Below are 14725 nucleotides of genomic sequence, written 5' to 3'. Positions count from 1 at the left end.
TTGGCAGTGCTTCTGTGAATGTTTGTATAGATTATTTATTGATGACAGAATCCTAGAGTAACTTTTCATGAAGAATTTTGAAGCTTTTAGTGTTTAATCACTTTCACCATAATTTTGCTTTCCGTAGACTTTCATCCCTCTCTTTTTTTTTTGTAGACTGGAAAATGTTTGAGTTAATGTTCAATATATGTGTGTTGTGTCCCTCTCTTAGTTTTAATAAGTGCTTTTTATTCAGGTGCCATGAATCCTTTAGCTGAAGAACATCTTTCAAAGCAAGATCTACTTTTCCTCGACATGCTCAAGTTCTTGTGTATGTGTGTAACTACCGCTCAGACTAGTACCGTGTCGTTCAGAGCAGCTGACATTCGGAGGAGACTGTTAATGTTAATTGATTCCAGCATGCTGGACCCTGCTAAATCCCTCCACCTGCACATGGTGAGTTCAGGGAAAGTGACACACCTTCAGTTCCGTCTGATGTTGCTGGATAGAGTATATGGTACTTGTGATGGTTTGAACCTGCTTCCTTGAGGAACAAATCTGACGCCAGTTATAAAAATGCTAGTTATAAAAAAATGCTGGTTATAAAAATATAACAATCTGATGCTAGTTATAAAATAGACTTTTTCTTTTCATGTACTGTGAAAAAATTTTAAGTGGATAGTGAAACATTAAAACTCGGTTGGACTTTGGATACATTTATTATTTTTAGTTATAATTAATTATTGTAAATTACTTTAAAGTAGGCCAAGACTCCCGAGTAAAAATAATACATACCTTGTAGTTGAATTCTGAGTCTTGCCTTGACCTTATTTACATGTTGTAGATATTTTTAGATGTAATTTCAAGATGACAGTAAAGTAATGATACTACAAGAATTCCCATATTTCCTTCACATGCTTCCACAGGTAACATTTTACCACATCTGCCTTTTTAGTAATTCTCTATCCTTGCCTCAAATTGTCATGCATTTTCAGTCTCTTTCAATCTGGAACAGTTCTTTAGTCTTTCCTTAGGACGTTCGTATTTTTGAATAGTATAGGCATTTGTCCTTCTCTTTTTTTCACTTGCACACACCACACAGTGCTCATCACAACAGTTGCCCTCCCAATACCCATCAGCCGTCTAGCCCATCCCCCTGCCCACCTCCCTTCCAGGAACCCTCAGTTTGGTTTTGGTTAAGAGTCTGTTTTATGGTTTGCCCCTCTCCCCGCCCCCCCATGTGTCTCTTCAAATCAGTATGTTTTTTTAATGTTTCTTTATTTTGAGAGAGAGAGAGGGAGGGAGCGAATATGAATGGGGCAGGGGCAGAGAGAGAGAGAGAGAGAGAGAGAGATTCCCAAGCAGGCTCCACGCTCTTAGTGTGGAGCCCAGTGTAGGGTTCCACTCCATGAACCGTGAGATATGACCTGAGCCGAAATCAAGAGTCAGACGCTCAACCGAGTCACCCAGGCGCCCCTCGAATCAGTATTTTTACATCCTTCAGGTAAATACCTAATAATGCAACCGTTAGGTCATAGGGTAGTTAGTTGTATTCTTAACTTTTTGAGGAACCTCCATGCTGTTTTCCAGAGTGACTACACCAGTTTGCATTCCCACCAACAGTGTAAGAGGGTTCTGCTTTCTCCTTATGCTAGCCAATACCTGTTGTTTCCTCTGTTGTTAATTTTAGCCATTCTGACAGGTATCAGGTGGTATCTCATTGTGGTTTAGGTTTGTGTTTCCCTGATGATGAGTGATGTTGAGCATCTTTTCATGTGTCTGTTAGCCATCTGGATGTCTTCTTTGGAAAAGTGTGTATTCATATCTTCTGCCCATTTCTTAACTGGATTATTTTTTGGGGGGGTGTGTTGAATTTGCTAAGTTTGCTGTAGATTTTGGATACTAACCCTTTATCCGATATGTCATTTACAAATACCTTCTTCCATTCCATAGACTGCCCTTTAGTTTTGTTGATGGTTTCCTTCACTGTGCAGAAGGTCTTTATTTTGATGAAGTCCCAGTGGTTCATTTTTGTTTTTGTTTCCCTTGCTTCCGGAGATGTGTCTAATAAGTTGCTATGGCTGGGGTGAAAGAGGTTGCTGCCTGTGTTCTCCTGTAGGATTTTGATGTTCGTGTCTTACATTTAGGTCCTTCAACCATTTTGAATTTTTTTGTGTATGGTATAAGAAAGTGGTCCAGTTTTATTCTTCATGTTGCTGTCCAGTTTTCCCTACACATTTGCTGAAGAGACTGTCTTTTTTCCATTGAATATTATTTCCTGCTTTTTTGAAAATTAGTTGACCATATAATTGTGGGTCCATTTCTGGGTTTTCTATTCTGTTCCATTGACTTACGTGTCTGATTTTGTGCCAGTACCACACTTCCTGGATGACTACAGCTTTGTAGTATAGCTTGAAATCCAGAATCGTGATGACTCCCGTTTTGGTTTTCTTTTTCAAGATTGCTTTGGCCATTTGGGGTTGTTGGTAGTTCCATACCAATTTTAGGATTGTTTGTTCTAGCTCTGTGAAAAATGCTGGTTGTATTTTGATAGGGATTGCATTAAATGTATGGATTGCATTAAATAGTATAGACTTTTTAATGATGTTTGTTCTTCCAATCCATAAGCTTGGAATGTTTTTCTGTTTCTTTGTGCCTTCTTCAATTTCTTTCATCAGTGTTTTATAGTTTTCAGACTATAGATCTTTTACCTCTTTGGTAGGTTTATTCCTAAGTATCTTAGGGTTTTTGGTACAATTATACATGGGTCGATTCCTTGATTTCTCTTTCTGCCACTCCGTTATTGGTGTACAGAACTGCAACAGATATCTGCATTAATTTTGTATCCTGTGACTTCACTGAATTTGTGTATCAATTCTAGCATTTTTTGGTGGAGTCTTTCAGGTTTTCTACATGGAATATCATGTTGTCTACAAATCATGAGCGTTTGACTTCTTTGCCTATTTGGATGCTTTGGTTTTTTTTTTTATTTTTTTTTTTAAATATTTTTTTTTGACGTTTATTTTTGAGACAGAGAGAGACAGAGCGTGAAGGGCGGAGGGGCAGAGAGAGAGGGAGACACAGAATTGGAAGCAGGCTCCAGGCTCTGAGCCATCAGCCCAGAGCCTGACGCGGGGCTCAAACTCACGGACCGCGAGATCGTGACCTGAGCTGAAGTCGGACGCTTAACTGACTGCGCCACCCAGGCGCCCCTGGATGCTTTGTTTTTCTTGTTGTCTGATTGCTGAGACTCATACTTCCAGTCTTATGTTAGATAACAGTGGTGAGAGTGGACATCCCTGTCTTGGTCTTGACCATAGAGGAAGAGCTCTGTTTTTCCCCATTGAGAATGTTAGCTGTGGGTCTTTCACATATGGCCTTTATGAGTGTTGACATATGTTCCCTCTATCCCTACTTTGTTGAAGTTTTGTATCAAGAATGGATGTTGTACTTTGTCAAATACTTTTTTTTACATCTATCGAGAGGATCGTATGGTTTTTATCCTTTCTTTTATTAATGTGATGTATTACATTGATTGATTTGCAAATACTGACCCTCCTTGCAGCCCAGGACCATGATCATGGTGAACGATTCTTTTAATGTACTATTTATTGGATTGGATTTGCTAGTAGTTTGTTGAGAATTTTTGCATCCATGTTCATCAGGGATATTAGTGTATAATTCTTTTTTTTATTGGAGTCTTTGGTTTTGGAATCAAGGTAATACTGGCCTTATAGAAGAGTTTGTAAGTTTCCTCCCATTTCTACTTTTTGGAACACTTTGAGAAGAAAACATATTAACTGTTCTTTAAATGTTTGGTAGAATTTACCTGGGAAGCCATGTGGCCCTGGACTTTTGTTTGTTGGGAGATTTTTGATTACTGATTCAATTTCTTTGCTGGTTATGAGCCTGTTCAAATTTTCTATTTCTGTTTCAGTTTTGGTAGTTTGTATGTTTCTAGGAGTTTATCTGTTTCTTCCAGATTGCCTAAATTGTTACGTATCATTTTTCATATTACTCTCTTACAATCGTTTGTATTTCTGTGGTGTTCGTTGTAATCTCTTTCATTTGTGATTTTATTTATTTGGGTCCTTTCTTTTTTCTTTTTGGTAAGTCTAGCTAGGGGTTTATCAGTTTTATTAGTTCTTTCAAAGAACTAGCGCCTAGTTTCATTGATCTGTTCTGGGTTTTTTGTTTGTTTGTTTCTATATTGTTTATTTCTTCTCTGATCTTTATTATTCCCTTCTTCTGTTGGCCTTAGGCTAAAAGCATCAGAAGAAGGGAAATATAGCCACTTGTTCTTTAGAAGCCCTCACTTTGGGTTTGTCTCATGTTTCCTAATAAGTAGATACAGATTTGTTTTTTTTGTTTTTGTTTTTGTTTTTTTTTTTTTTGAGACTATTAAGAAAAGAATCCCTCTCCTGCCCTAACCCCATTAATCTGTCTACCTACCGATAGATTTCTTCAGTTCCAGTCCAACATCATAGGATTTGTTGTTTTCTCTGTCCATATTTCTAGCTACCTTTCCCAACAGTAAGGGACCTGGCTTCCCATTTAACTTCCATACGTTTACTTGGTTACTCAGTATTCTTATATGTTACTTAGCTCCTGACCATGTAAGTCATCTCCTTCGCCCCAGCACTACTGAACATTTAGGGAGAGCCTCTGGCCCAGCAAGTATGCTGGGTGAGTCCGTGGGCATGTCCCTAGTCCCAGAAAATTGGCAAACATGCCTGTGTTTCCTCAGACCCAGGAAACATGCCAGGGGATTCCGTAATTAGAACCTTATAGTCATGAAGTTTGAATCCTTGTGGAATCCTTGTCATGTTCCAGCTGTCGTGAACAAGCTTGTTGATCCTCTGCCCCCAGCAAATGTGCTCAGTTGAGCCTTGTGTGATCCCCTGGTTTTGACCCTGGCCAACACTCTAGTCAGGTCTCCAGCCCCCACCAGTGAGGAAGGCTCTGAGCTTTTCTTGAGGCTTTGGTGTTTAAAGTCAGTTCAAGATACTCTATGACATCGTGCATGTGACTCTCAAAGCAAATATTTAAAATGGTCCAATTTAATCTTCTTTTATAATATCTGAGAAGGAGGAAGAAACATTTTTCTACATATGGATGATAGGAAAAAGTATCTTTGAATTTCTTACTATAGCTAGAAAATTGTTTGGCGGCTCTCGGAAACCAGCTGCCTAGTTACAACTGCCATTATTATACCTGGTAGTTGCTGAGTGGCCCTTGGTATCCCCAGTACCATAGAGAACCCTACAAGGTTGCCTTTAGGAAGAGAAGCCAGTGTATTTGCCTTTTCCCTGCCCACCACTATGTCTGCTGTCCAAAATTCCATAGAACAGTTTTGAACCATTGAAGTCTTATCCCGAAGCATTATTTTTGGAGGGTAGGAACATAATAATCATTTCAGATTCTTGCGCAGGCTTTTATTTATTTTATTTATTTATTTATTTATTTATTTATTTATTTATTTATTTATTTATTTATTTCTGGGACAGAGAGAGACAGAGCATGAACGGGGGAGGGGCAGAGAGAGAGGGAGACACAGAATCGGAAACAGGCTCCAGGCTCCGAGCCGTCAGCCCAGAGCCTGACGCGGGGCTCGAACTCACGGACCGCAAGATCGTGACCTGGCTGAAGTCGGACGCTTAACCGACTGCGCCACCCAGGCGCCCCAGATTCTTGCGCAGGCTTTTAACCCCAACAGTGATTACAACTATCTATTTACTGAATTCCTACAATACATGCTAGACATTTACATTCATTTCCTTTAATCCTCAGTAACCTGGCCATGTAAGTGCCCTGTCTGCATTTTACAGGTGAGAGTACAAGGCTCCGATGACAAGGCACGTTTTTTAACCATGCAAGTAATAGGTTGTAGTGCTGGGATTTGAGTCCAGCTCTGTTTGACTTCAGACCCTTTTTGTTACTATACTGCCTCTTTTACAGATTCACTGGTCTTGTGTGTGTATGTGTGTGTGCACATGTGTGCATGCATTAATGTGTGAATTTATGGTTACGTGTGTATACTTATTTAAGCAAATGACCTATAGAAAAAAAATGATTTAACCCCCTCAACTGTCTTAGTATCTAGTGCTTTTAAAGGAGCTTCCTGGAGAAGAACATCCTTTGCCGATGGAAGAGGTTGTTGAACTCCTAAAGCCACTATCGTAAGAAATTAAAACCATGTGTTATGTTCACTTTAAATTTATAAACTAACTGGTGTGTTGTGCTGTACTTATAAAGTTAAATTTTTTCCACTACAGCAACGTGTGTTCTTTGTATCGCCGTGACCAGGATGTTTGCAAGACAGTTTTAAACCACGTCGTTCATATAGTGATGAACCTGTGTCAAGGCAGTATGGATGCTGAAAACACAAGGGATGCCCAAGGGCAGTTTCTAACAGTGATTGGAGCGTTCTGGTAGGTGCAGAGTATTTTGTGGCGTTCTTAACTTTCTTTTACTACTCTGGATGCAATTGTTAACTTTGTCTTTCTGCATTAGTGATTTGTTCGAATCCTTGAATGTGAGTATATACATCTTTTAACAATAGCAGAATGTAGTTTCTGTTTCCTTCCTTGATTGCTTGAAGAACAGTGAACACATTGGCCTTGTCCCCAGTGTATGCATGTAGTCACAGCGTGACGTGACACGAGGCAAGTTTTACCATATTTACAGAGGAGCACATCTTTAGAGCCCTCCTCCCACTTGATTTGTAAGGATTTCTGAATCAGTGTAGAATGTGGTTTTGAAATCTTTGATATAAAAACAAGTTTTACAAATGTTTTCCTTTTAAAGCAAGGTTATAAATAACATGGTTCGCTGAAGTATGATAGCCCCCAGATGAGGCATGATCATAGAAAACAAATAAGGTACATTAAAATGAACTCCTTTTCAAACTAACTTTTTTTATTTGGAGTTTTTTGGAAGCTGAGAATATTGGCCTATGAGGATTACAGAATGAGAATTAAATTTAGTATGAAAAGAAATTTTGGAAGAAACCTAGAATAAGTATGACACTCAATGATATATTTTGACTGAGCTTTTAGTGGAATAATTATTTGACTTTGAAACACTTACTTTATTTCAGGCACTTGGCAAAGGAGGGGAAATGCACATTCTCTGTAAGAATGGCACTAGTAAAATGCCTTAAAACTTTGCTCGAGGTGAGTTATTCCACATCAATTATTAATAAGGTCTCTATTGAAATTTTTAAAGTAGCCTTTGTTTCTGTTTGTTGATGGATAATTTTTGTCTTAGTATTTCATATTTAACCTTAGTTCTTTTCCCATAGGCTGATCCTTATTCAAAATGGGCTATTCTTAATGTGATGGGCAAAGAGTTTCCTGTGAACGAAGTCTTTCCACATTTTCTTGCTGATAATCATCATCAAGTTAGCATGTTGGCCGCAGAGTCCATCAATAGGTAATAGGTCCTATATTCATGACGTGTCTAGAATGCTGCAGATAGCGTGTCTCGTCTGGCACAGTTGTGGGTCACTAGTTGTGATATTGAAAGTAGGTAGCACTTACTGGGCATATACTGTAGGCCTGGCATTTATGTTTTCTCTTAATTCTGACACTTTTATCACTTAGATACTATTATTTTCTCCATTTTGTGAGTAAAAAGTGTGGCTCAGTGAGAGAAAGTAACTTGCTCCGTGCCATACAGCTAGTAAGTGGTTGAGTTGAATAAGATGTGTGTCTTAACCACTTCCAGAAGGTATTGAATGTTTGGATGTCACTGTGACTTTTATATGAGTTTATAAAATGAAGATTGGGACATTTCGTTTTGTGCTAATTACGATTATATTTATTCTGGTGAACATGCAGTCACAGAGTCACTGGAGTGATTCTATCGTGTAGACCTGTTTTATGTTTGAGTACTTAAAGGAGAAACTGTAATTTTTTAGGACTGCGTGTTTTTGTCAGGTTGTTCAGCATTCTTGAACGCTTGAAATGTTACGTTCTAACACATCTACCTAAAATATAAGCTGCTTAAATGGGCTCAGGTTTCATTAGTTTTTTGAAACAAGACCCAGTATGTTAGTGTGTGTCACATAGTGATTTATTTGTGTCTGATAATATACTTTGGAAAGTTGTATTTAAGGTAAATTATTTCACTTTTTACTTTTTTTTTTTTTTTTTAAGATTATTCCAGGATATGAAGCACGGAGGTTCTTCCACATTATTGAAAGCACTTCCTTTGAAGCTTCAGCAAACAGCTTTTGAAAATGCATACTCGAAAGCTCAGGAAGGAATGAGAGAAGTAGTAATTTTAATACTTGCTAGTATCATACACTTCTTATAAATATGGTATATACTACTTTACCAAGCGTGGTCTAAGACGACATCCGCTGGTTTACTAAAACAACTGTATGAGTTAATTGAAATTATCTTGTTATAGGTTAGACTTGGTCCAATAATGGCAATTTCTTTTGATTCAACTTAGATGTACTATTTTTGTGGGAAGAACAAAATTTATTGAGTGTAAATGGCTTCCTTTTTCATTAAAATTTTAATTGAGGGGTGCCTGGTTGGCTCAGTTAAGTGTCTGACTCTTGGTTTCGGCTCAGGTCGTGATCTCACGGTTCGTGAATTTGAGTCCCGCGTCAGGCTCTGCGCAGTGTGGAGCCTGCTTAGGATACCCTCTCTCTTTCTCTCTGTCTCTGTCTCTCTCTCTTTCTGCACCTCCCCCACTCACGCTGTGTCTGTCTCTCTCAAAATAAATAAAAATAAACTTTAAAAAAAAAATTTTTTTAAGTTGAAGTATCGTTAAGGTACAATGTTATATTAGTTTCACGTGTATAACATGATAATTTCACAATTCTGTACATTACCCAGTGCTTACGATAGACGTAGTCACCATACTATAAACGTAGTCACCATGCAGCATTGTTACATTATTATTGAGTATATTCCCTATGCTGTATTTGTCATCCCTGTGACTTATTTTATAGATGGAAGTTTGTACCTCTTAATCTCCATTCTCTCTTTCACCCATTCCTCCACCCACCTCCCCTCTGATAATCACCACTTCTCTGTATTTAAAAGTCTGATTTTTTTTTTGTTCACTTGAAGTGAAATCCTATGGTGTTTGTGTTTCTTTGATTTATTTCACTTAGCATAATACCGTCTGCGTCCATCCACATTGTTGCAGAAGTCAAGATCTCATTCTTTTTTGTGGCTGAGTCATATTCTGTTGCACCCACCTGCCCACTCATCCTCCATATATTCTTGATCCATTCATTTGTCAGTGGACACTTGGGTTACTTCCCTCACTTGGATATTGTGAATAATGCATAGGGGTGCATATATCTTTTGAATTAGTGTTTTTGTTTCTTTGAGTGAGTACCCAGTAGTGAAATTATTGGATCATAAGGGATTCCTATTTTTAATTTTTTAAAGAACCTTATACTGTTTTCCACATTGGCTTCACCATTTTATATTCCCACCAACAGTGCACAGGGTTCCTTTTCTCCACATCCTCACTAACACTTGTTATTTTTGATTTTCTTGATAGCAACCATTCTGACAGGTGTGAGGTAATAGCTCATTGTGGTTTTGGTTTGTATTTCCGTGATCATGAATGATGTCGAGCATCTTTTCATGTGTCTGTTGGCCATCTCGATGTCTTCTTTGGAAAAATGTCTGTTTAGGTACTCTGCTCATCTTTTAATCAAATTTTTCTTTAGGTGTTAAATTGTAGAAGTTCTTTATATATTTTGGATGTTAATTCCTTATCAGATATATCACTTACAAATATCTCTTTCCTTTCCGTTTTGTTGATGGTTTCCCTTTGGTGGGCAAAACATTTATTTTGGTGTTCTCCCAATAGTTTATTTTTGCTTTAGTTTTCTTTGCCTGAATTGATATACAGAAAACTGTTGCTAAGGTCAGTGTCCAAGAGAATACTGCCTATGTTTTCTTTTAGGAATTTTGTGGTTTCAGGTCTCACATTTAGACTTTTCATCCATTTTGAGTTTATTTTTGTGTATGGAGTTAGTGGCCCAGTTTTATTCTTGGCCATGTAGCTGTCCAGTTTTCCCAGCACCATTTTATTGAAGATACTGTTTATTTCGCATTGTATATTCTTGCCTCCTATGTCATAGACTCACCATGTAAGTGTAGGTTTATTTCTAGCCTCTCTCTTCTGTTACATTGATTGTGTATCTTTTTTTGTGCCGGTACCATACTGCTTTGATTACTGTGATTGTGATACCTCTGGTTTTGTTCTTTTTCAAGACTGTTTTGGGTATTCAGAGTCTTTTCTGGTCCCATACAAGCTTTATAAGATTATTTGTTCCAGTTCTGTGAAAAATACTGTTGGTATTTTGATAGGGATTGCATTGAATCTGTAGATTGTTTTGCGTAGTATGGACATTTTGATAATATTAATTCTTCCAATATGAGACCATGACATATATTTCCATTTTTCTGTGTCATTTTCAGTTTCTTTCATTAACATCTTATTTTTTCAGAGTATGGGTCTTTTACCTCCTTGGTTAAATATACTCCTAGGTATTTTATTCTTTTTGGTATAATTGTAAATGGCATTGTTTTCTTAGTTTCTCTTTCTGCTACTTCGTTACTAGTGTATAAAAAACTGCGACAGATTTCTGTGTATTAATTTTGTATCCTGCAACAGCATACTGAATTCATTTATGAGTTCTAATGGTTTTTTGATGGAGTCTTTAGGGTTTTCTTTTTTTTTTTTTTAGTTTATTTATTTTGAAAGAACACAAGCAGGGGAGGGGCAGAGGGAAGGAGAGACAGAACCCCAAGCAGGATCTGCACTGTCAGCGCAGAGCCCGATGTGGGGCTTGAACCCACAAACCACAAGATCATGACCCGAGCTGAGATCAAGAGTCAGACGCTTAACTGACTGAGCCACCCAGGCACTCCGTAGGTTTTTCTATGTGTAGTATCATTTCATCTGCAAATAGTGGCAGTTTCACTTCTTCCTTACCAATTTAGATGCCTTTTATTTCATGTTTGGTTGCTGTAGTTAGGGCTTCCAGTATTGTGTTGAATAAAAATGGTGAGAGTGGACACCTTTTATTTGTGCCTGCTCTTAGAGTAAATGCTTTTAGTTTTTCACCATTGAGTATAATGTTAGCTGCGGGTTTTTCACATATGGCTTTTATCATGTTGAGCTTTGTTTCCCCTAAACCCTCTTTGTTCGGAGAGTGTTTATCATGAAAGATGTTGTATTTTCTTAAATTTTTTTTTATCTGTTGAGGGGATCATATGGTTTTTATTTTTCCTCTTGTTAATATGATGTATCACATTGATTGACTTGTGAATATCGAACCATCCTTGCATCCCTGAAATAAATACCCTTGACTGCAGCAAATGGTCTTTTTGATGTATTGTTGAATTTAGTTTGGTATTATTTTGTTGGGGATTTTTGCATCTGCATTCATCAGGGATATTGGCCCCTAGTTCTCTTTTTTGTCTTTCTGCCTGGTTTTGGTATCAGGGCCTTCTGGAACAAATTTGGAAGTTTTCCTTTCTCTTCTCATTTTTGGAGTAGTTTGAGAAGAATAAATAATATCTCTTCTTTAAATGTCTGGTAGAATTCACCTGTGAAGCCATCTGGTTTTGGATGTGTTTGTTGGGAGATTTTTGATTACCAATTCAATTTCTTTACTAGTAATCTATTCAAGTTTTCTGTTTCTTCCTGATTTAGTTTTGGAACTTTATGTGTCTAGAAATTTACCCATCTGTTCTTGATTGTCCAGTTTGTTGGCGTATAATGTTTCATAGTATTCTCTTATTCTTTGTATTTTTGTGGTATCAGTTGCTATTTCTCCTCTTTCATTCCGATTTTATTTGAGTCCTCTTTTTTTTCTTGATGACTCTGGTCAAAGGTTTATCAATTTTGTTGATCTTTTCAAAGAACCAGCCCTTGGCTTCCTTGATCTTTTCTGTTTTTGTTGTTGTTGTCTCTTTTCTTTATTTCCTTTCTAATCTTTATTTCCTTCCTTCCACCAGCTTTGGCCTTTGCTTTTTCTTTTTCTAGTTCTGTTAGGTGTAAAGTTAGGTTGTTTTCTTGAGAGTTTTGTTGTTTCTTGAGGTATTGCTATAAACTTCCCTCTTAGAACTGCTTTTGCTACATCCCAAAGATTTTGGATCATTGTGTTTTCATTTTCATTTGTTTCCATGTATATTTTTATTTCCTCTTTGATTTCTTCATTTACCCATTGGGTGTTCAGTAGCATGTTGTTTAGACTGCGTGCATTTGTGGTTTTGTCAGGATTTTTAAATTGATTTATACCATTGTGTTTGGAAAAGTTGCTTGATGTGATTTCTGTCTTCTTAAAATATTTCTTGTAAGATCTGGTTAAAAACCAATTTGGAGAAAGGTGATGGTAGGAAGAAATGGATTGAAAACCCTGTTCTGATAGGGGAGATCAACTTATATTGGTGTTCTTTAGGGAGCCTTATGATTCTTATATTTCTTTGTAGAATAATATTTTTCTTAAATGGCAAAATTATCTGAGTGTTAGAATTTATTCACTTATTTATGCCTTGATATGTTTGTGAAAAGTATATGAGGTGGTTAATCAAATACTGTCTAGTCAGTGATAACACAAAAGGACAGTTTTTGGACAGTTGGGTGAAAGAATGTGAATTTCAAAAAAAGTTTCAATAGATTGGAAAAATGAATGTGAATAATATAAGATTTAATAGAGATGTATATGGTACATTTAAAAAAAATTTTTTTTTTGACGTTTATTTATTTTTGAGACAGAGAGAGACAGAGCATGAATGGGGGAGGGTCAGAGAGAGAGGGAGACACAGAATCCGAAACAGGCTCCAGGCTCTGAGCAGTCAGCACAGAGGCTGACGCGGGGCTTGAACTCACGGACCGCGAGATCACGACCTGAGCCGAAGTCGGACGCTTAACCGACTGAGCCACCCAGGCGCCCCATATGGTACATTTTTAAATTAGCCTGTCTTAAGCAAAAAGGGAAAATACTGACTTGATAGAAATTCATTTGTAACAAGTCCTAACAGGTTTTACTCTTGAGAGCACTGTATGAATCCCATTGCAATAGTTATCAAAAGAAACAAATTCTGCCTTAGATGTCATTAATAGAAGCTTACTGTCACACACAAGCTGATAAAAAGAATCTGGACTCATCTATACATTATAGAAGGCAGCTTGTATTTTGGGTTTGGTTCTGAGTAGAAGTAGATTTTTAACTAGGATGTTAGAGTCTGTAGATCCTGTCTCTCCTAAGGAGTTGGTGAAGGAGCTGACTTAGTGGGAACCTCATAGCTATTTTCAAACATGTCAATGATGGCCATTTAGTAAAGGCTCTTCCTTTTCCTTGTTCCAAAAAACCAGAAGTAGGATCAGTGGGTAGGAGAGTTTTCTAAATGTGAAGAGAAACTTTTTTTTTAAGATTTTATTTTTTAATTTTTTTAAATGTTTATTTATTTTTGACAGAGAGAAAGAAATAGAGTGTGAGTGGGGGAGGGACAGACAGAGAGGGAGACACAGAATCTGAAGCAGGCTCTAGGCTCTGAGCTGTCAGCACAGAGCTGACCCAGGGCTTGAAGTCGCAAACCACGAGATCATGACCTGAGCCAAAGTCAGACACTTAACCAGCTGAGCCACCCAGGCGCCCCATTCATGATTTTATTTTTAAGTAATCTCTTCACCGATTGTGGGGCTCAAACTCACAAGTCTGAGATGAAGAATCTCATGCTCCACCTACTGAACCAGCCAGGTGCCCGAGAAGCTTTTATCAATTACAGCTAGTCAAAAAATGTTCACATCTGTTGGGATATTATAATGATGGGTCATTAAACTAGAAGCATGTGTCATTCTGTCTAGTTGCATGATTTTATTTTTACCTTTTTTTTTTTTTTTGAGAGAAAGAGCACACATGCCCATGCACGCATGCAAGTGGGACGGGGCAGAGGGAGAGAGAGAGTATCTCAAGCAGGCTCCCTGCCCAGTACAGAGCCTGTCGTGGGGCTTGAGATCACGACTGCGAGATCATGACCTGAGCTAAAATCAAGAGTTGGACGCTTAACCAACTGAGCTACTCGGGCGCCCCCATTTTTACTTTTGACAGTACACGTGACTGTATGTTTTGCAGTATAAAGTGCTGTCTATGAAATTATGATAATAAAAACATCCCAGGATGTATACTTTGTAATTGAAAAGGAGCTTTTAGTTATTCTCCCCTACTTGGATTTTTTTTTTTTTTAATTTAAGTTTTTGTTTTAATTCTCGTCAGTTAGCCTACAGTGTTTATACTACCTTCAGGTGTACAATGTGGTGCTTCAGCATTTCCTTACATCACCTGTGCTCATCACAAGAGCACCCTTCATCCCCATCACCTGTTTACCCCCCCACCTGCCTCTCTGGTGACCATCAGGTTGCCCTTGTTGCAATTTCTTTCTTGTTTTTCTTTAAATTGCTTTATACCTCACTGAAATGTTTGTGAATTCTTTCCCTAAGATATTATCAGAAACAGTTTTTGCACTGTAGAAACTTTGATATTTTCTCATATCTCTGCTCTTGGCTCCATCACTCTAGGGTTTAAAATTGCTCACTGGTGGGGGCCTGGGTGGCTCAGTCAGTTAAGCGGCCGACTTCGGCTCAGGTCATGATTTCGCGGTCCATGAGTTTGAGCCCCACGTCGGGCTCTATGCTGACAGCTCAGAGTCTGGAGCCTGTTTCAGATTCTGTGTCTCCCTCTCTCTGACCCTCCCCT

The 14725-nt window shown here is 37.9% G+C and overlaps 1 protein-coding gene across 1 annotated transcript in view; it reads left to right on the top strand.

The window, feature by feature from the left end:
* The window catches only part of ATM (ATM serine/threonine kinase), a 131709-nt gene that overhangs the window by 38816 nt on the left and 78168 nt on the right, over nt 1-14725 (top strand). The window contains 6 exon segments of the mRNA XM_019469253.2: nt 236-435; nt 6076-6158; nt 6255-6410; nt 7079-7154; nt 7283-7413; nt 8139-8259. Coding sequence (XP_019324798.2) covers nt 236-435; nt 6076-6158; nt 6255-6410; nt 7079-7154; nt 7283-7413; nt 8139-8259 — 767 coding nt within the window.

This window comes from Panthera pardus, unplaced genomic scaffold, assembly GCF_024362965.1.
Source record: "Panthera pardus isolate Hobbes unplaced genomic scaffold, ASM2436296v1 HiC_scaffold_12, whole genome shotgun sequence".
Lineage (NCBI taxonomy): Eukaryota > Metazoa > Chordata > Mammalia > Carnivora > Felidae > Panthera > Panthera pardus.
The sequence above is the reverse complement of the archived record's forward strand: the minus strand, read 5'-3'. Positions and strand labels throughout refer to the sequence as shown.